Source organism: Polypterus senegalus, chromosome 3 (genome assembly GCF_016835505.1).
Source record: "Polypterus senegalus isolate Bchr_013 chromosome 3, ASM1683550v1, whole genome shotgun sequence".
NCBI lineage: Eukaryota > Metazoa > Chordata > Cladistia > Polypteriformes > Polypteridae > Polypterus > Polypterus senegalus.
Window position 1 is genome coordinate 263,041,766 of NC_053156.1, and position 22,476 is coordinate 263,064,241.

The 22,476-nt window shown below is 36.9% G+C and overlaps 2 protein-coding genes across 3 annotated transcripts in view; one reads left to right on the top strand and one right to left on the bottom strand.

Moving 5' to 3' along the window:
* The first annotated feature begins 114 nt into the window (after window positions 1-114).
* cenpo (centromere protein O) lies at window positions 115-14,307 on the top strand. Its single transcript, XM_039749035.1, has 7 exons — window positions 115-201; window positions 3,985-4,046; window positions 5,833-5,996; window positions 7,162-7,294; window positions 8,902-9,170; window positions 11,583-11,748; window positions 13,841-14,307. The coding sequence occupies exons 1-7, from the start codon at window positions 152-154 to the stop codon at window positions 13,975-13,977; spliced, it is 981 nt and encodes a 326-aa protein (XP_039604969.1). The 5' UTR covers window positions 115-151; the 3' UTR covers window positions 13,978-14,307.
* Window positions 14,308-16,214: 1,907 nt separating this feature from the next.
* Window positions 16,215-22,476, bottom strand: part of adcy3a (adenylate cyclase 3a) — a 161,507-nt gene continuing 155,245 nt past the window's right edge. For both annotated transcript variants that reach the window (XM_039749034.1, XM_039749033.1), the window contains exons 18-20: window positions 21,390-21,516; window positions 18,274-18,398; window positions 16,215-16,715 (exon numbers count right to left, since the gene is read on the bottom strand). In XM_039749034.1, the coding sequence (XP_039604968.1) occupies window positions 16,533-16,715; window positions 18,274-18,398; window positions 21,390-21,516 (435 nt within the window). In that variant the 3' untranslated portion in view covers window positions 16,215-16,532. The remainder of the gene's footprint in view (window positions 16,716-18,273; window positions 18,399-21,389; window positions 21,517-22,476) is intronic.

Below are 22,476 nucleotides of genomic sequence, written 5' to 3' on the forward strand. Positions count from 1 at the left end.
AGTTATGATATTGTGACTTAAACACACACCCGTCAAATGAATGTTTAGATGTCTTATACACTTTTAAATATTATAGTCGAATGAATTATTTTCTTTTACGCAGGAAGGGCGTGACAGGTCAAAGGTTATATTTTGACGCGGGTTTTTTGTAATGCTAGTGCAGCAGGGCTCGTCGCAAGGAGAGAGCTTTCGTTTGAAAAGGTACGCGTGTTTGGCAGTTGTTAATCGATGAAACAACACCGCTACATTTCAAAAATCTTGCTCTTTTTTAGGAACGATTTTTAAGGTTTTACCACTACAGTTGTAAAATGTATCAGTGAAGCAATACCGTGTTTCTTTTAATAAATACTCCTACAGATGTTTAGCTTGTAAGAGTTATGTTAGATTAATGAATGTATCAAATCCAAGTAAAGTAGATAGACAGATACTTTATTAATCCCAAGGGGAAATAAGTGATAAAAGTGATTAAAATGCCGGTATAAAGTATACGTGCACAATAAGTAGGTAAAAAACAACTTTAATTGTACAGAGTGGTTAATAACACGTCATTTACATTGTTGCTACTGCTTTTAATTGTATGTAAGTATGTGTTAGTTGTAGCACTTGCTTTATGGCCAGTCGGGTTGTGTGCTGTTTTGGGAAAGGTAAAATTTGTCGGGCATGGCTTAATTCTTGAACGTCTTCATTTCATTCCTTGAACTAACTTGATAGATTTGCCATACAAGACGTATACAGGTGCTGGTCATAAAATTAGAATATCTTGACAAAGTTGATTTATTTCAGTAATTCCATTCAAAAAGTGAAACTTGTATATTACATTCATTCATTACACAGAGACTGATGTATTTCAAATGTTTATTTCTTTTAATGTTGATGATTATAACTGACAACTAATGAAAGTCACAAATTCAGTATCTCAGAAAATTAGAATATTGTGAAAAGGTTCAATATTGAAGACACCTGGTGCCACACTCTATTCAGCTAATTAACTCAAAACACCTGCAAAAGCCTTTAAATGGTCTCTCAGTCTAGTTCTGTAGGCTACACAATCATGGGGAAGACTGCTGACTTGACAGTTGTCCAAAAGACGACCATTGACACCTTGCACAAGGACGGCAAGACACAAAAGGTCATTGCTAAACAGGCTGGCTGTTCACAGATCTCTGTGTCCAAGCACATTAATAGAGAGGCAAGGGAAGGACAAGATGTGGTAGAAAAAGTGTACAAGCAATAGGGATAACCGCACCCTGGAGAGGATTGTGAAACAAAACCCATTCAAAACTGTGGGGGAGATTCACAAAGAGTGGACTGCAGCTGGAGTCAGTGCTTCAAGAACCACCACGCACAGACGTATGCAAGACATGGGTTTCAGCTGTCGCATTCCTTGTGTCAAGCCACTCTTGAACAAGAGACAGCGTCAGAAGCGCCTCGCCTGGGCTAAAGACAAAAGGACTAGACTGCTGCTGAGTGGTCCAAAGTTATGTTCTCTGATGAAAGTAAATTTTGCATTTCCTTTGGAAATTAAGGTCCCAGAGTCTGGAGGAAGAGAGAGAGGCACAGAATCCACGTTGCTTGAGGTCCAGTGTAAAGTTTCCACAGTCAGTGATGGTTTGGGGTGCCATGTCATCTGCTGGTGTTGGTCCATTGTGTTTTCTGAGGTCCAAGGTCAACGCAGCCGTCTACCAGGAAGTTTTAGAGCACTTCATGCTTCCTGCTGCTGACAAACTTTATGGAGATGCAGATTTCATTTTCCAACAGGACCTGGCACCTGCACACAGTGCCAAAGCTACCAGTACCTGGTTTAAGGACCATGGTATCCCTGTTCTTGATTGGCCAGCAAACTCGCCTGACCTTAACCCCATAGAAATCTATGGGGTATTGTGAAGAGGAAGATGCAATACGCCAGACCCAACAATTCAGAAGAGCTGAAGGCCACTATCAGAGCAACATGGGCTCTCATAACACCTGAGCAGTGCCACAGACTGATCGACTCCATGCCATGCCGCATTGCTGCAGTAATCCAGGCCAAAGGAGCCCCAACTAAATATTGAGTGCTGTACGTGCTCATACTTTTCATGTTCATACCTTTCAGTTGGCAAACATTTCTAAAAATCCTTTTTTTGCATTGGTCTTAATTGATATTCTAATTTTCCAAGATACTGAATTTGGGACTTTCATTAGTTGTCAGTTATAATCATCAAAATTAAAAGAAATAAACATTTGAAATACATCAGTCTGTGTGCAATGAATGAATCTAATATAAGTTTCACTTTTTGAAAGGAATTACTGAAATAAATCAACTTTGTCATGATATTCTAATTTTATGACCAGCACCTGTATGTTTTCACCTTAAAAACTTATATATAAGTGATGGATTCATCACGCTGGACAAAATGACCAGGTGTTCCTCAAGTGGCCCGCGAGATCAACCGGACATTACCGTTTGGGGGTACGTAAAATGTCAGAGTGCATGTAACTCCACTACCCGCAACTATGGGTGATCTGCAGGAACGCATCACTTACGCTATAAACGCGATCACGCCGGATATGCTTCGGAGAGTCTGGTCCGAGCTCGATTATCGCATTGGTGTTTGCCGAGTAACGAACAGGTGGGGCGCACATCGAGTGTATGTAATCAACAGATACCATATGAAACCTTATGATTTGATGAAACTGTGGCCTCAAAAGTTCATGAATATTCCAATAAATTTAGATTTTGTAACCATTTAAAATCAAGGAGTGTTTTTGTGGGCACCCTGTATAATAGTTGTTGTAGGAGTAATTACTGGAATTTGATGGCCTTGTGTCAGTGTCCAAAATTTGGTTCTTAAATTTTCCTGTTATCTTTTTTTATTATTATTATTTTTATTTTGATATACTTTACTAATCCCTGGGGGTCAGAGCGTGGGGTTAGCCATTCTAAAGTGCCCTTGGAGCACAAGGGTCTTGCTCAAGGGCTCAATAGAGTAGGATCCCTACTAGCTTGCATCATTTATTGAGAACAAAATATTTCAACAAAATACAACATGATCAAACAAATAACAGCAACATAGCAATCACAACAGTGTGCTTCAAAATGAAAGGACTTGGCAACCAATTTCATGTAATCCCAATAGTAAAAAACACATTGTAATATTTGCAGAAGAACACTGACAATCTGTTTTCATGCTTTAGTTTTTTTGTGCTCAAAAGAATGGCTTGTGAATGCTTTGAAATCGCAGGTTTGTAAGCCATTTTTGGACCATTTGTGCAAGAAATAATGATAAAGGCCACACCAAAGCAATTAGGACTGGAGTTGTCCATTCCACATCATCTGATCCCAGGGGTTGACCCTTTGAAAAAGTGAGGATTGGTAATCTAGATCTGCAGAGTGTTGTTTTATGCTATTTCAACTTTGCTGATCACAAATATGTTAATATTTTTGATATTCAGTTTTTTTTTTAACTGGTGGTCGTAGCCCTCTAAGGGCCACTCCCAGAAGGTTAAAAATTGGACATTTCAAACATAAGCATGTGGTGTTTCATTTTAAATGATTTCAAGATCAATGATAACACATTTAATGTTGTTTTTGATACTTTTCCAAGGGAGCTAGCCCTCCATGGACTTCTATCAGAGGGTGAAAAATGAGACATTTCTATTACAATCGAGACTAGATGTTAACATTTAAGTTGTAACATACATTTTTAAATTTCAAGAACATGGCACAACTATTCTTGTTTATTATGTAATTCCACCTTATTAAGTAGATATATTAAATTTCTTATCACCCTAAATTACAATGGCTTACACTAATTAAAACTTTTTAAATCATTGTTCTGATCTACTTTTACCCAAAGTTTTTCTTCTTTTCTTTATTACCCTGCTTTAATAACCCGTTCAAAATATGTTACTATTATCATTATTATTTCTTGCTTATTTCACCATTTTACTTTGCAAAAATGTTTCTGTTGTTTTTGTAAATTGCTTTTCTCTGTTTTAATGCAGTTACACGAAAAGTCCAGTAAACTCCCCCAGAATGGATGATGCACGCAATTACTTCAATGAAGGTAAAGTTTTTATTACTAATATCTACTATGATTGTGGGAACATTAGGGTTGTGGGGGGATCCCTGTTATCTGTATGCTGATGCTGTATATGCTGTTTTTGATCACTTAAAACTGACATTGACTACAGTCTATTTAATTGACAGATAGATGGAAGCTTTATTAATCTCAAAGGAAATTGCAAACCACCTCGACTGCAGGTTGAATCATTAGAGTCTGATGGCTTAAGTTGGAAATGACCTCATGTAGCACTCCTTGGAGCAACATAGTTGTCTTGGTCTGTTATTGATGTGCTTGTCTCTTTAGCCAAGACCTCGTACAACGGGTCAGAGTCACTGTCCAGGATAGTAAGCTGTTTCCCGAGTGACAATTGTTCTACGACTTCTTCCAGTAAATCCAGACTGACTCGCTGCCAAAATATAAAATCGTTTTTCTTCATGTGGAGATGTTACTGTTATTAGATGTTTTGTAGATCAAGAGAGAGACTGAAATCAAATATATTTCTAGCATTTTTTAACAAGTTATTGAAAATATTTAATGGGTTATTCAGCTTATATGTCTTTGATAGGCAGAAGAAATTATTATATTTGAATTTATAGGGAAAAAAGGGTGGGACATACTAACTTTGCTGGTTGAAGTGCAATGACTCAAATACTGTAGGATGGAGTAAGGCTCATAGTCCTGCTGATTTAATGCTGTGTAGGTGACTACATCGGGAGAATATTCTGAAAAACAGGAATATTATTGAAAGGATTCAGAGCTCTATTAATGGATGCGAAATGCCTAACTTTTACATTTTTGCAAGACATGCTAGGATGATCATTTCCATTGAAGATGAAGTACCAGCGTAGCTGCTACAGTGCAATACCAGTTTGTGGTTGTAGGATTTAGAGGAACTTTCTCATCTTCATTCATGTCAAAATGCTAGGATGGATACAAGAATATTCAGTTAACAAAATATATTAATTTTGCAGCCTACAACCCAGATGATATTAAGGGTATTTGCTGAACTGTTGATATGAATGATTGCTATGGTGTAAACAGTATTTTGTTGCAAGTTTTCTATTGTCTTGCATATTTTATTAATATTTTAATACATTTTTTATGTTTTTTAAATGCCTAATATTTCACAACCTTAATTGTTTTAATGAGGCAAGTCAACTTTTTTTTTTTTTTTTTGTTTTAAAATGTAATCATTATTTTTTAAATGGTGCCTTTTTTAAGGCTGAGGGAAGAGCTGCAACCTCAGTTTTATTTTTTAGTTTTGGTATTACTGTACATGGAATGTCATCTATATGTAGAATGGTGGTTTCAAAGGTGTGTGTGTTTGGGTTTTTTTGGTTTTTTTTTTTTTTAACATAAAAAAAAAAAACAAAAAACCCTGTTGTCTCCTTTATCTTAATGTGAAGTGATGTGCTCCAGGTATGTATGGCAAATCCTCACAAGTTCATTGTATGGCAGTGTCACATTTTTGTTACTGAAGTTCACTGATTGATACAACTAGATAGTTAAATATTTAATTTATGTATATTTTTGAGATTTTTAGAATTAATTTTAATAAACCTTTGAATCTGAATATCTGTATTTAATATGGTTTCATGTGCAATTTAAAAAAGAAAGATTTTAGGTTTCTCGGTAGAAAACCACTTGTTTTGTTAAAATGACAAAATCATTTCTTTTATAGGTTTATTTGATGTGATTATAGACAGTCTAGTATAAAGATCTGTATTTACTCATTAAAATATTAATCTAAATTTTATTCATTTGGTTGTTTCTGTTATATCCTCAGGTATTCTTAATCATTTAAAGTATTTAGAAGAAATAGCTCAAAAACTGTCCCACAAACAGCAAAAGTCTATGCAGCAGCAAAGTAGATTATTGAAGCAAAAGGAGGACATTGTAAAGCTGAGGTCGTACCGAGATCATCTTCGAAGTAAGCTTGCACAGAGACAGGTATGAAGCAATAGGTGTTTGAAATAGGCAATACCAGTCTAGAAAATCCTTTTTTTTTTTTTTTCCTTATTTCTATTTTTTTTACATTTTTATTACTACTGCCTTGAAAAATACCATATAAATCCATATAAATTTTTAATAGTTAAAAATGGTAATTGTGAGAAAATATTGATAATGTGCTTTGCTAGTCCATATAAGTTGAAACTGAATGTTGTTGGAATCCAAACTCTATCTAGCCTTGCAAAGGAGAATTAAGATTTTTTTTTTTAAACTATACAAGAAGAATTTATTGTTGTTATTAATTTAATACTCTGGGCTAAATTAAATAATGAGATCCTGTAAATCATGCTATGGTAAATGTTTACTAGATAAACTGTACAAGAATTGATTTTAATAGTTGTGTTACACAAGAGGTAGTGGGTAGCGCTGTGTGGAGTTTGCATGTTCTCTCCGTGTCTGTGTGGGTTTCCTCCCACAGTCCAAAGACATACAGGTTAGGTGCCTTGGCAATTCTAAATTGTCCCTAGTGTGTGTGTGTGTGTGTGTGTGTGTGTGTGTGTGCGTATGCATGCCCTGCGGTGTGCTGGCGCCCTGCTCAGTGTTTGTTTCCTGCCTTGCGCTCTGTGTTGTGGGATTGGCTCCAGCAGACCCCTGTGACCCTGTAGTTAGTATATAGTGGCTGGATGGATGTTACACAAGAAGAATACATGCTGCATTATTCAGTAGTACATTTCAAATTCATTTTAGTTTTTCACATTATTTTATCACCCCTTGTTTATCTAATGGAATTTACCTGATACTGTTTATAGATGTTAGGATTTTTTTTTGTCTAAAGTGGTTTGGGTTGTTTTGAATGGTGTGGAGTTTTGTTGGTTGTAGTTCCTCTGAATGTTAATAAATGAAATGAAACTCTGGACTGGGCTGGCATTAAATCTATTGTTTGTGTGTTTTGTGCCTTTTTCCTTCAAATACCAAATATTCTTTCCATGTTGATTTTTGTTTTAAGTGTACGGCTGCAATGGTGTATTTCAAACTTATTTTTAAAAGACCAGGTATACCTAAACTATTTTCTTGTTAGCCAAGGCTCCTGCTAGACAATATAATAATGTGCAAATATTCTGAATTCATGTTTTATTATCTTCTACATTGACTTTTACATTTACAGATTACTGAAGCATCCATAAATATCAACCAAGAAGGAAATCCAGAGCAAGATCCAGTGTCAGATTCAGAAATATCTGCTCAATGGAACAAAGTTTCAGAGTTGCAGTACATGTGCTCCATCTACCAGATGACCGGTGTGTGTTTGATCTTCTAGTTTTTGTATGGTGTATTTAAAAAATGATAAATTTGATGGTCCATCAAAATGTCAGCAGATCTACAAAAGAATGGGTTAAGAAGGTCAAGCTGAGTATTTTGCAATGGCTTTATCACTCTCAATCTCATCCCTTTTGAACTGTGGCAATTCCTGAAGTTTGGAAATGACGCAAAATAGCAGTAAATTGTAAACGGGTGAAGGAATGTCGTAAAAGGTAATGAACAAAAAGTCTGGGGAGTAAATGCAAGGAATATGTAATTGCTCTTGCTGCTGGTAAAGCATGTGCTACCTCTTAACTGCCTTCTTCATGTACAGCCATGTGAAAAAAATGACTGCCTTTTTTAAATTGTTTAGTTTTCCATATTGAAAAGTAAACATCATAAAGTCCTACAATGTTATAAAGATAACCTCAGATGAGAAATAAAGTGAAACTATTTTTACTTTGTAGTTTTTGTTTACCATTTCGATAAGCCAACCTGCTGAAGCCATGTGGAATCAAGCACACACCATAATTCAGTAACTTGTAGGGCCATCTTTTATAGCAGTAACTTGAAGTATCAATTCATTAGTTTCTTATATCACATTCTTGGAGTTTTTTTATCACTTGTTATAGCACTGCTTCAGTTAATTGATAGCTGGAGATCTTTATTTATGAACTTATTGCAGTATCTCAGTGGATTAAGAACTGGACTTTGACTTGACCACTTCAAAAATGGTTATCTTTCTTCATTTGTTCCATTGTAAATCTTCTGGTGTGCTTAAATTTTTGAAACATTACCTGATCACATTTTATCCAAGCTTTAGCTGACAGATAGGTGTTCTCATGTTTTCAAGTATAATGCTGTGGTTTAAAAAGATGTTTATAGATATTCAATGACTTTGAAGCTGACTGTAAAGCATCTAGTTCTTAGAACTGTGAGACAACCTTAAATCCTCACCTTTTACCAGGTGTAATTGATAATATGAGGTTCTTGTGGTGATATGCTGCGTTTGGTTTTTGACTATCATTTCATTGTGCATATTGATCAAATAACTCCACTTTGGACTCATCTTTCCAAAGAATATTGTTTTAGCATTCAAATTCATCATTGTGAAACTAAACCTTGGTGCTGTGTTCTTTTGTAGGGGCTTTTTCGTGGAAACCATTTTATGAAAGCCTTACTTACGTATTTTTTGATACCACAATCACAGTGGTGTGACTTTCCTGAGCATTTAATAGTATATATACTGGGCTGCCTAGATTATCAACTGTTTAAATAAATATTTTTAAAAATTAGTTTAATAGAGTGGTTTCTTACTAAAATAATTGTAATGTTTAGTTTTAGTTTCTAGCTGCTTTGTGATAGTATAGTCAAATGAATGCTGTAAATATTACCTACATCTTTTGATACTGTACATTAAGATACTTGTAATAAAAACATTGGCTTTTTCAGTATTGTACTGCAGAAAGGAAAACTGTGATTTGATTTAGTCAATTCAGGTTTCCCAGTTAACCGTTTTGCGGAATCTTCATTCACCACAGTAATTTTTTTTTTTTTTTGGTTTTACTAAGCATTTTAAATTAATTTTTCTTTTTTACCTGAATAGGTGGATGGAGTGTGGAGGAATCAAAACTGAAAAAGAGTCTTCATTGTAGTCTCATCACCGCTTATGAAGGTGAATTCTTGGAAACTTACTACATGGACATTTCCATTTCTCAGCCAGTAACAATCCAGCGTCACAATTTTCCAAGTTGTATTCAACTAGAACCCCTTGAAAAACAACATCTCCAAAGCAACATACAAATGTTCTTTTATTTGATTCGCAAGCACCTTAATGCCTATGAAGGTAGGAAGTATCAAGTACAACAGATACAGGTAATGAACTCTGTTTTAGTCTTTTTGTTGTAATTAAACATGAATGCCAGCTTTTGAAGACCGATGGGCACACTTTGTCCTGGAGGACTTTTGATGTAAATCTGATCTTTGTTTAAAAAATCATACAGATTTATCTTTTCTTTGGGTTTTTAAAGAGAATAACACATTTTCTGTGTGCATCTGTTTGCTAATGGCATACAGCTGGGAAAATGACTATTCAACGTGTCAAGATTTTTCTCAGTAAATATATTTCTGATTGGGCCATTGACATGAAATTTTCACCAAATGTCAGTAACAACCCAAGTAATCCACACATACAAAGAAATCAAACAAGTAAGTCCATAAATTATGTGTAATAAAGTGGAATGGGTACTGTTATTATTATCATAGGCAAGCTGCCAATGTTATTTACTGATTACAGCTTTGCTTTCAACACCCTTCTTTCCTCTTAGATTTCTGGCTTCTGGAGTGGATAACCACTCTAATATGCCAAATTACAGGAGGCAAAATAAGCAGTACTTGATAAAATAAATACCTAAGCCTCTCTAAGATGCTGCCTTCACCTTTCACTTTAATCTCTTTTCACCCTTGACTGTACAGTCAATTGTATTTGCAATAACAGCAGAGTGATTGGGTTGATATACAATGAGAACAAGAATATATTTGGGAATGAGTTAATCAATTTGACAAAGTGGTACAGTGGCAACATCCAGATCCTCTACATCACAGACAAGAGAACTCCGTGGATACTAAAATGATTTAATCCTAGTTAGTAATGTAGAGCAACAACTGAAAATGTCAGCTGCTTCTAGTTATTTGGTTGATGGGTGTTAGATGGTTTGGATTGGACACACAATCCTGAAGTCATCTTGAATATGCCATAAGAATATCTGTAGTTTCTGACTTGACCGGGTGAATGTGGAATGAATAAGAGGAGAAACTTTTGTGTGGTGTAACTTTATTATGCTGACTGATAGTATCACTGCATATAGTAGTAATAGTAATAATAATAATCGTCCTGTTCAGAGTACAGTGAAATTTTTAATTGCAGGAAAGACCAATATAACACAACATTTTTACACAACTGCCTAGAACAGAAAGATCTCTGAAAAGACAATGATGCCTACAAAAGTAAAAAAAAATTTATAGGAGTCAGGAATTTGAAAGAAGAAAATTAAAGGCGTAAGACCATGGCTGAAGAATGACCGTGTTCTCAGATTAATCAGACTAATGTTGAAAGATTTAGAAATCGGCTAAAAAGCCCTTAAAATGTTTGTAACTGTAACATATTACAACATGACTTCAACTGACAAACACATATAGAGTAAGCTATGTTGTAGATTGGGTACAAATTCTACAGCTTCAGGACCCTGAGCAGCTCATTTATTGGTGTCTCTAGGTACTTTGTTTTCCATAACATCTCAGACATGTTGAGATGAAGTTTATGGGTGGTGCTACACTACTTAATATGATGGATTTTTTTTTTTTCTCAACTGGCAAATGCAGATAAGACACGGTTAGATTCAATAGCATTGAAAAGGCAAGAGGAGCTTTGGAAAGTGGGTGAATGTTGCACATTTTAAATAAAAATGGCTCTTTATCCATGTGGTTAAAGATACAGGGCTTAAAATTTGAGATGATGGTTTTAGAATAGGATAAATTCCTTGAATCATTTGTGATCCTCACCCTTGCAGGCATTCAAACTGAACAGATACCTCTTATTGGTCCATGTCATTTTTAGGGGCAAACCTGATTAGGCGCCACATGGATCACCTAACTACCCAACTGCCTGATGGTAAACCCCTCCCTCATGCTTGACTTGAGCTTTAGGTTGGGGTTTTCTTGTTCTTGTCGGTTCTGCGAATCCTATATTGGAGGAGGAGAAGCTAGAGACTGGGAAGAGGGAAGCTTGTATTTTCCCCGCTTGGCTTAGCATCACAACCCTCATGGCAAAAGTGATGCATGCATGCTTATGTTAGGTATTGTTTTAGTAAATTGTATTTTTTCTAAATAAACATAAAATCTTTTTTTTTTCTTTACGACCTTTTGTATCTGGTACTGACCATTTCAGTCTTAAGGATTTGTTTGCTATTACTCTCGGTACATTCATTACATTAATACATTTACTGAACTGTTTCCAAAATCAAGAAAACACATGTTTCAAAATAGCAAAGTGGCTGCACTAATGACTTTACCTACTTTGGTTTCATGTCTGTGATGGAAAAACAAAGCAAACAAGTTTCTGATATTTCAACATATTGTCTGAAAATGAAAATTTTGACCCACATGATTTTATGAGGGACAAAAAAAGCAAATTTCCATTGTAAACTCGAAAAAAACTTCTAAATTCGACTGTTTTTTGTAATGTATTGTAAGAATCTGACAATACCTAATTATTTTTTCCCTTTGCAGGAGCAATTTATGGATACTGTGGCTGTTGTAAAGAATTCTTTGTACAGTGTGATCAGCCTAAGTTACAGCTTCCTTTGTGAAGCAGTGGTGCATCCATTTGTCGTAACTCTGGAATATGCTGACATTGAAAGCTGTCTGCCTACCAGTGTCCATGTTGACAGGACAGGTAAAAGACCTAATGTTATTTTTGAAATCTAAATTTGAAGGGTAAGCTGTTAATCGTAATAACAAATGTGTATGTGAGTGTATATAAAGTCCAGCTCCATCTACTGTAGCAACTTTGTAAACCTTTTGTTAACTGCTGGAGGTTATGCATGTTTTGGACTTGACCAGCTGCAGGTAATGGCTTGCACTTTCTGGTGTTCTAAACCGAGAAGGAGATGGCCTACAACAGAGTCAGAATAGATTAGATTAGAAATACTTTGTCAGTTACACTGCATGGGCAAGGTGAAAATCTTGTGCCACTTTTGTGTTGTGTTGGGGGGATCAGGACAGGAAAGTATGTTCAAGCAATTAAACAATAAAATGATGTATTAATAAAAACAGTAAATACATAAGTTACAGAAGATACGTGTCAAGTACGAAACAGAACTGTACATAAAGATTGAGTTAAATGAGGGATGTTAGATGGGAATACAAATGTAACTAACAATATAATTACAAATAAACCAACAGGTAGGTACAGTGTAGGGCATGTAAGATTAGGTTACTGAGAGTTTAGTGGCCATATGGCCTGGGGGAAGAATCTGTCTCTTAAGCAAGTGGAGCAAATAGTGAGGCTCGGGAATTGCTTTCAAGAAGGCAGAAGTGAAAACTGGAGCAGCTGGGTGGCTGTCATCTGAGATAATGGATTCAGCTCTCCTTCAACATCTGGTTGAGTAGATGGTATGAACTTGTGGAAGGTGAGCCCCAGAGATTTTTTTGAAGCTGTATGAACAGTTCTTTTAAATAGTTGGGTTAACAAACTACACTGTGATGTATCCGGTCAGGACAAATCAAAAAAGGCGACTAGTTATCTGGACACCAAGGAACCTAAAGCTGCATGGTCAGACTCGCCAATTGTAAAAGTATAATGATAAAATGGTTTCAAATTTTTGTAGTGAAAGTAAATTACCTTAACACTAGACAGCAGATTCACAATGTCCCTTGTGAAATAATATAAAGGTCCTTCATGAGGATTGCACCATGGGCCATGTAATAGGGTTTTCATGTTGCATTCTGTCTGTGATACTCGAATTGGCATTACAAGTCATTAGCTGTAAACCAGTGTTTTGAATCCATGATCTTCAAATGAAATGCTTCTTTCTTTACTTTTTATTGCCAACATTTCTAAAACAGCTGTGTTGAAATATTTTTTTTTTTACCAAAATGTGATAGAGGAGGTCACTGTAATAGAATTTGGGGGACAATTACTTTTTCACACAGGGCCATGTAGGTTTGGATTTTTTTTCTCCCTAAATAATAAAAACCATCATTTAAAAACTGCATTTTGTGTTTACTTGTGTTATATTTGACTAATGGTTAAATGTGTTTGATGATCAGAAACATTTTGTGTGACAAACATGCCAAAGAATAAGAAATCAGGAAGGGGGCAAATAGTTTTTCACACCACTGTATATGTGGGGCTTGGGGAAGCAGACCGTTCAAACCAATCTTTGAGTCCAAGGACTTTGGTGATCCGGACTCGGATTCTCCAGTTGGACTTTGGAGTACCGGTGTGTAAAGGCAAATTCCTCTCATTACCTGATCTGTGCTACTCGGCGAGGCGCTTAATTTAGCAGAGAAGATCTAACGTATAATGAAGCTCTCCAGAGCACCAAAGTATTTTAATATTCTAATCATGGTCAGCTAATGAAAATAGTGCAAACTTTGGCGAATTTCATTAACAATACTATTAAAGTGTATTAATAACAATAATAAGCATCTAAAATAGACAGAAAAAGAAATATGAGTTTGTGTCTGCTTTTTTGAAAATGTCTCTACCTGTGTTTATGTGAGTTCTCAGTACCAATATGGAGGTGGAGTGGTTAGCCATGAGTGTGAAACTGGCTTTGAATCCTGGCCACGTGATTGTCCACTGAGGCGGACACACATCCTGTTCTGGGTTGATTTCTTTCTTTACAACCCAGTGCTGCAGGAATATTTTACTAACCTCTGTGACCCGTAACTTGGACTAAGAATGTTTGAAAATGGGTTGATGATTTATTAATTGTTTTTAAAAATGTCTTCATTTACCCCATTGTTTCTTTTTGTCATAGATACTGATTCTACCCCTGTGGAAAAAGAGAAGTCCGAGCATCACTCGCTCTTCCTGCAGTTACCAGCACACAAAGTCTTGCAAAGTGTCAAAGCTGGAATTGTGAAGTCTAATTCAGCCTTATCTGATCAAAAATAAAGATGACTTGTAATCTAAAGAAATATTACGCATTAATTTATTAGACTTGTAAAGAACTTAAAGAAAAATATGAAGTATTTTAATTGGAGTGAAAATGATTTTTTTTTTACTTATTCTGTTTTTAAAGTTCATCAAAATTGTATCCTCATAACTGTATAATCAATACTGAATTATTGCTGTATAGTAAAAAGAATGCGGGATGATATGAGCTAAAATGGCTCCTACTCTTCTATATGGTATTTGTACACAAGGTATTCTGTAATGAAATGTTCAGTATTACCGATTGTAATTTAATCAAACACAGGAATTAAACAGATGAATTGGCAAAAATCTTTCTAAACTTACTTTTTCATTTGGAATTCTGGTAAATAAGAGCATATCTGGATAGCACAAGGTAGGCGCAACTCTGGGGCACCACAACTTCCATGCTTAACCGCAACCAGACCTGCTCACAACATGAAGACTTAAGATATATCCATTAACCTAACCAGTGTGGTGGCACACACTGGATAACCAACGAGAGCACCGGGAAAACCTACAAATGGCGCACCAAGAGTGAACTGCTGGAAAAATGAATGCAGGTGCCTATAACTGTGAGAATGTAGCAGCAACAGCAGCTAATGCTTACTATGACGGCAAAGAGTAGAACTGGAATCCAAATACAAGTGTTAATTTTTACAATTAGAGAAGTCAGCCCAGACAGAGTATATTAAAATTTAGGGTAAGTAGTGTGGCATTGGGGTTAAGGCTTTGGACTTGAGAATCTGAGGTTGTGGGTTCAAATCCCACTATTGCCACCATAAGCAAGTCCCTTTCCTTGCCTGTGCTCCAACTGAAAAAACAATTGTATCTCAAATAATGTAAGTTGCCCTGAATAAAAGTGTCAGACAAACAAGTAAATGTAAATAAATACTCCTATTTAATTGCAGCCTGCCATAAGTGACAATCTACATAAGCATCTCCAAAAGCTATCGCACCTTAAGGTTCTGTCTTACACGCTCACTAAATTCACTGTTTTGACACAGAGTGCTTCTCATACTGTTCTGGTGCCATTGATTGTTCTTCCCTATTAATGTAAATGCTGTACGTCATTGTAAGACATCATCCTATGCGTCTGTATATATTTTTTTCCCTTAAGTACATTACTGATAATTCAACAATTACAAATCCGTGCAAGTTTGGGATTCATCAAGCCAGTAACTGCCTTATCAGAAGTAGATGTTCTTTTGGCTGTTCTCAGTCTTTGTATAAGATATCATGCACATGACAATGTCAAACCGGGTTAATCCAAATGTGGACCACTGCAGTATCAGCCTAAAATGGCAGGAGCCCACCGTGGATGGAGTGCCAGTCCACTGTAGGCTCCCCTCATGCACAGAGGGTCACTGGGGGGACATACAAGAGGAGAAAAGGCCACACTGATACGTCAAGAGTGTGCAAAGTCCCCAGAGGTGTGTAAGGCACCTGCACCACCCTGCAGCTCACGATGGGAACAGTACACATGAAGTGAAGGTTTATACACTGAGAGGCCATTTAACTCTCTAAGGGTCAAAATAAGCAGACAAGGCAGAAAAGACTTTTTAAAATGTTTAATAAAACGTTTCTTGTTCTTTCTTCTTTTTAAATATATCTTTTATATATTACATATAATATAAAGGGAAGCCAAAGCAAAGGCTGCAGTAGCACACAGACCAGCACAAAATAAAAGTAGATACTGTTCAATTTGTTTATAACAAATTCTAAACAAGATTGAGGACCAGTTGATATCTTAAATGCATCCTGCTTCTAAATGGCCTTGAAATGATTTTGCAGATATATTTTTTTCTATTCACCATAAAGTAAAAATGCATAAAATAAAATATATAAAATATTCCCAAAACACTATCTTTAACCTGTTTATGATTTGCATGTCAATATGAAATGTAGTCAGGAATCAAAATTAGTTCTAAAAGACAATGTTCAGTTGAAGTTTGGGGGAAAAATGTGCAGGGGGGGGGCACAAACACACCAAAAAAATATATTGCACTTGTGGTTGGTTTTTGAGTAGTGGGGTGGCGGTCAGGAATCTCTAGGTGCATGTGTGTGTAAAAAGCAAAACCCAGCAAAAGCACAGAGTGGTTTTCAAACTGCTGGATCTTGTTACCCTGTAGTTATCAGAACCCCTTCAAGGAGCCGATGTCTGCACTTAAGAACAGGCTGCCATTCTTAAGAGGGTGTCTAGCCATTTTGCGGGTGGAATAACCCAATATGTCACTGTGGGTGTCTTGACATTTCATGACCTGCAACTGATCATTCAAAGCAAAGTTCAAATCTCATTGGTTACTAAGAAGCTCTGAAAATTCAGAAGAAACGTGCCAAAAGGTAAACATTGTTCCTTCATCCTCCGTAAATATTTTCTTCCAGATGAGCACTCATCCTAGTCTGTCCCGTCTTCCTCGTTTCTTGTCATCAGTGTTTTTCATAGAGTCTGTCGAACAGTTCTTGGGTTCCATCACCCTTGCAAGTCTCTTGTCTCTACAGCCTCACACGACAGTCTTTTAGGTCCTGCTATGACTTCAGGAGCTGTCCACCACTTGGTGCGGGAGGGTGACAGAGGAGCCATTGATGAATGATCCCTGCTTCTCTCTGCCTTTTAGGAAAAAGGTCAGCAACTCTCCTTTACCCTTCACGTAAATGGGACCACGGCGTACAAACCGAAAGCCATATTCCTTTAGAATCATGTAGGTCTCCTCCACAACCTGAGGGCAGAACAATGACAACCACATGACATTAGTCAACTTACAAGAAAAAGGCCAGCATGCACCTCTTTACTTGTTTATTTGTATGTTTACGTAAGACTTGCAGACAGCTGTCATCAACTCGGGGATTCTGATGAATAGCTAAAGCATTATGTCAGCCTTTAGGACAGGGGCGTCCAACTCCAGTCCTGGTGGGCCGCAGTGGCTGCAGGTTTTCATTCTAACCCTTTTCCTAATCAGTGACCAGTTTCCACTGCTAATGAACTCCTTTTCCCTTGATTTTAATAGCCCTGTGTTTAAGGATTCAGGCCTCTGAATGGACTCATTACTTCATTAAATGGCAGCCAAACAGAAATGAGATGTCCAGCTAAACTGGGGCTTCAAACTCCAGCCAATTTCACTCCAACCATTTTCTTAATGAGAAGCCAATTCTTACTGTTAATGAAAGCTGTTATTGGATAGCAGGACTTGTTGCTGCTCTCATTCGGCCACAGCAGACTGTTGATTTTCTGTTTTTTCTAAGGTTACCGTCAGGATGTTTTGGTGACCTGAGCAGACCAACATGACCGAGACCTTCACCTTTCTTTATTTTCAGGTTAGCCAGTCGTGTGGCGGCTTGTTTTGTGTCTCATTATTATTAGGAAAAAGAAACAACTAAAGGATCTGAGGCACGTCAATTAAAAGTAAGGCAAAAGAAATTAATCATCAGCAAAAACGGCTCACTGATTAGGAAAAGGGTTAGAATGAAGACCTGCAGACACTGCGGCCCACCAGGACCAGAGTTGGACACCCCTGCTTTACGGCGTTTGAATCATTGACGTCAAAAGTAGATAATCATTTGGAAGATGGGTGACTTGAAATTTCTTTTAAATAGTCAACTCAGCATTTATAGCACCTAAACTATGATAAGGATGATCCACCTTAATAAAAGAATAGATGTGTCTGTCTGGTTGCTGTGTCTGTCATTCCAAAAGATGGCACCTCACAAACATTAACACTGCTTTTCTGAATCCTATACAAAATGGCATATAACAGAGACCTAGTCCTTGCACGGTGCACTGCAAACGTTAACACTGAGCTCTACGTTGATTTCTTAATTTTAAAACCATCTTAGATGGATAGCACAACTAATACAGTATAATATAATGACCGGGAAGTACAGTATGTACTAAACTATCAAATATGAAAGAAACTGAACTAAATCTAGTTTGCTGCTTGCCCAGTTAATGTGTTTCTCACAGGCTGACAGCACTGACTATTTTAATAGTCTATCCAGTTTACTGCTATTCAGAGTTGTTTTCGTGTGTTTATTTGTATCTACGCTGTACAATTCATGCTTGCTTTGAAAAGTCCTTTATAGTGGCATGGGCTGTGAGTGGCTCTCTGTAAAGACTACAGGAAATGATACAAAAAGAAGTACAATAAATAATAAACCAAAAACTTGAGCCACCAAAAAACAAAGATCTGTTATTACAGTTGGCATCTGGACCTGTTGGCTCTGTCTTGCAAGTTTAGCAGTCTGGAACAAGTCTGCCACGCACAGGTTTCATCTCACTACCTGAATGTTCCCCATCACCCCTGTAGACTCCATTCTGCTGGCCACGTTGACAGTATTGCCCCAAATGTCATAATGGGGTTTTCTAGCTCCGATCACCCCAGCCAGAACACCTCCTTTATTTAGACCTAGTGACAAAAAATATAAGAGACAATCAGTATCTTCAATAAGGAGGAAGTACAACTATAAATATTTGAAAAACACGGCAAACAAACCGATGGATTATCTCTGCTGAGGAAGCCTGTACAAAAGCTTCATCATTACCTGCTATCTGCTGAAGAGGAGCGCTCTCTATGCGACTCCCGTCTGTGGATGTATGATCTTGTTTGTCACTAATGTTCTGCATACAGTAAAACCACTCATTTTCTTAAGTCCTCCTAGATAAATGATCACCAGCGAACACCGGACCTAATAAATCTGTAATCAGAGTCAAGTAAAAGCAAACCCAGCCATGATGCTCCGAGATCTTGTCGACCTGTCACTTGCTGCTCATTTGTTCCTCTGCATTGCAATGAATCATGGGAGAGGCGTGGGCAGGTTACAGCATTTACACACAATTGAGTTTTTGAATTGAAAACAGGACTTTTGACCAGTGAAGCTGGTGGGGTCTTCAATTCAAAAGCTTGATCCCTACTGAGCATGTTTCCTCTGGGCGCTCTGCTCCAATTTTCTGTAAGTATTCATTTTGCAAAAATGCATGTATTTTGGTTTTTGTGAGTATACGACTCGATGACTCGACTTGTGGATTACTTGACATGCGTAACCTGAGATTTTTTCATGGAAATTTTTAAATGGTTTGGCATTGGTCTCCATAAACGCCTGTTCTATCGGAAATTTTCTAATCAACATTATCCATGAAATTGTGAGATTAAAAATGTTTCTCATTACAAATTACATGGAGTAAGTAATATATAATTAAAAAAATAAATTCGGGGATGGGGCTTATATTTCTTTAAGATGGTTACTGCATTATTTCAGATTACTTGAAAGTAGAACGTGGTACTCAACAAGGATGCCCCTTATCACCTCTGCTCTTTGCAATCGCCATTGAACCACTGGCTGTATACTCTTGAAATGCATCTGAAATAAAGGGGATTTTCAGAGAAGGACTTGAACAGAAAATATCACTATACGCAGATGATATGGTACTGTATATATCTGTGCCAGCAGTCCTTACAGCACTAGTAGATTTTCAAAGGATATCTGGACTCAAAATCAATTTGAATAAAAGTGATTTCTGTGCATTTTGCAGAGAATTCTCTACCACCCAGTTTCCGACTGATCACCTTCCCACTTATCTTAGCAGATCAGTTTAAATATCCAGGGGTAAATATCACAAGTAAATGTAAAGTTCTTTTTCAACAAAATTTTGCTGTCTGCATGGAAAACATTAAACGAGACATGAATAGATGGCCTACCCTCCATCTTACATTAGCAGGGAGAAGTTGCTCTTTCTATTTCAAAGTATCCCCAAACACATTAAGAAATCATTTTTTAAAAAAACAGATTCAATCATTACCTAATTTATTTGGAATTTGACACATCCACGCATCCAAAAGGCGACCCTGCAATGAGCTAAAGCAGAAGGGTGTGTGGCGCTACATAACTTTCAGTTTTATTACTGGGCTGCAAATATTCAAGCTACAAAGTGCTGGACATCGACCCAAACCAATGAATATACACAAGCCTGGTCTGCAATAGAATTAAAATTTTGCAGTACTACTTGATATTCTCTGTTCGGTTCCCCAGTAAATAGGAGTTACCATCTATATACTAATAATCCAATTGCCCTTCATTCTCTCAGATTATGGAACCAATGTCAGAAGCACTTCAAGAGAAAGAAGCTTTTTTATCACCTCTACATCACAACCACTTTTTTCCACCCTCTCAAATATATACACTATTTAATGTTTGGAAAATGTCTGGGATTAAAGCGATTAGAGACTTTGCATGTCTTTGCATTCTACAAATAAATATGCTGCCAATTTAACTTCTCATCAACACAATTTTTCCACTATTTTCAAGCCAGAAACTTTGCTAACCAGAAACAGCCCAATTTTTCTCACCTTCCAGCTTGTTCTAATCCAGAAGATATATTGATCAGTCTTGAAGACTCAAATAGCATCCATACAATTTTCTCTATTCTAAAAAAAAATCCTGGAGAGAAACACTAGGGCGTCGAGCCGTTAAGATCACAGAAGACACTTAAAAGAAACTGTGAGATGAAAGAGATTGGCCAATAATTTTAAACAACGAAAATCTCATTAAAACATACTAAATAATGATCTCATCCAAATGCCAAGTACAGAGACATGAAGATGGCCTAATTAAGCAAAAATAAATTATGCTTATAAACCAGGTAGCAACCTTAAAAGCAAAATTCCACATTCAAATAAAGCTAGTTTGCTTTTAGAACAATGGATGGCTTTAACTGTATGCCAAATATAAAAAGGAGTGTCAACATTTTAAAAGACGTGAAACATAAAGCTACCAGTGGCTGCTAATAAGAGTTCAGTTACCTGGCGTGTTCTGAGTAGCGTCTCTGGAGGTGGTGTAAGGTACAAGTAGAGACTGTTGTGTCTCTCAGAAAAAGCTTTGTAACAGTAAAAGCTTAGCCTTGTCCAAGGTTTCTGGGCATTATCAGAAAGCTTTATGTCTGATACAGTTACACAGAGAAGTAATAACAATCGTAGAAGGAAAACTGCTTGGCACTGTATAGGGCTAGGGCACCACTCAGGAGCTTGAGACAAATCGCATCCAGCCTGCTTTGGTCCAGTTAAGAATGTTAGCTTAGCAAACTGGACTTTCCTGCAATAGCTGCAGCACTGAATGTTGGACAGCAGGAAGAGCACTCGACATTTTGACTGTGGGGATGAAAAAAGAATTCTTTCAGCACCTATCTATCTATCTATCTATCTATCTATCTATCTATCTATCTATCTATCTATCTATCTATCTATCTATCTATCTATCTATCTATCTATCTATCTATCTAATGATTATCAGTAATAAAAGTGTTTCTCAGAATTCACGCTGGGTTTAAGTCATCACAATCAGTGTTAAGGACCACAAGTGTGTTTATACCAAGTGATTACAGGTGATAGGTGATGCACACATACCAATCCGGAGCATGAAGTTGTTGAAGGACTGGTAGTTGATGTTCATTATAGTGACCTTCATGGCCAGGGCAAAATCAGCCAGGTCTGCTAAGTGTTGCCAGCGTTCTTTATCGGAAATTTCCTCCTTCTGTTGATAAAATGATAAAAAAAGAAAAAAAAGGCAAAATACTCTTTACTGCAGATCTTGACAGAAAAAGGCTGCAAACTAATACATATTCAGTACTGGAGGTGGACTTAAAGTTTAATTCTGTAGGGTCTCTTAAACATTTTCTTCTCACAACCCAATCTTGCCCTTCTTTACTGCCTGCAAAACCCACATGACAGAGGGAGTCCGTCCTCCCTTAGAGAATCGCCGATGATGTCATGATAGAGCAATGTCAAGTGCTTAAACCACCCATGGCAACCCATCGTGAGACATGTCAGAAACCATACGCAACCCATTCCCATTAAATGAAACCTCATTACATAAAATTAAGTTATGTGCTACAAATGTTCAACAGTAAATGTTGTTCTTCACCACTAGATGTCAGCCTTTTATAAAGAATGCCATAACATCTGGCCTGTTTGAGCGCCCGCTCAGGTTCACCGTTAGTTTAAAAATGCCAGGCTGACTGCTGACCCTGAATATTGTAAAGTTGTAGATAAGAGTAATTATTAATTTTATCTTTACTTTTAAGATCAGTGAACTTGCTAACTAATTTTAACAGGAGATCTGTTTCTTACTATTACATGTTTACCATCATTCAGTACTTTATTCACAAGCTTTGACATCCCTTGCTGCACAATAAGACGAAGAACATTGTGAGTGTGTTGCTGTAGTACATGTAACACCAACTTAATTATCTAATGAATTGTTCAAAATAATTAGCTTGAGAAAATTTTTGATACTCTGAACCTGTACTATCTGGTACCCTGATACACACTAAACAGCCAGGAACATTTTTACCTTCTGCTTCCACATTTCACTAGAAAACTAAGAGTGCTGTTACAGCACATGCTCTTTGTAAGCTCAAACAGGTAACTTTTACCACAGATATACAATATTTTGCTTGCATTAGCTTGATGTGCTGTAAAACACTTATATTTA

Excerpts from the sequence above, each read along its gene's own strand:
- cenpo (XM_039749035.1), top strand. The coding sequence starts at position 152 with ATGCTAGTGCAGCAGGGCTCGTCGCAAGGAGAGAGCTTTCGTTTGAAA. Across the intron at positions 9,171-11,582 it reads ATCAAGTACAACAGATACAG|GAGCAATTTATGGATACTGT; the intron begins GTAATGAACTCT and ends TTCCCTTTGCAG. Across the intron at positions 11,749-13,840 it reads TGTCCATGTTGACAGGACAG|ATACTGATTCTACCCCTGTG; the intron begins GTAAAAGACCTA and ends TTTTTGTCATAG.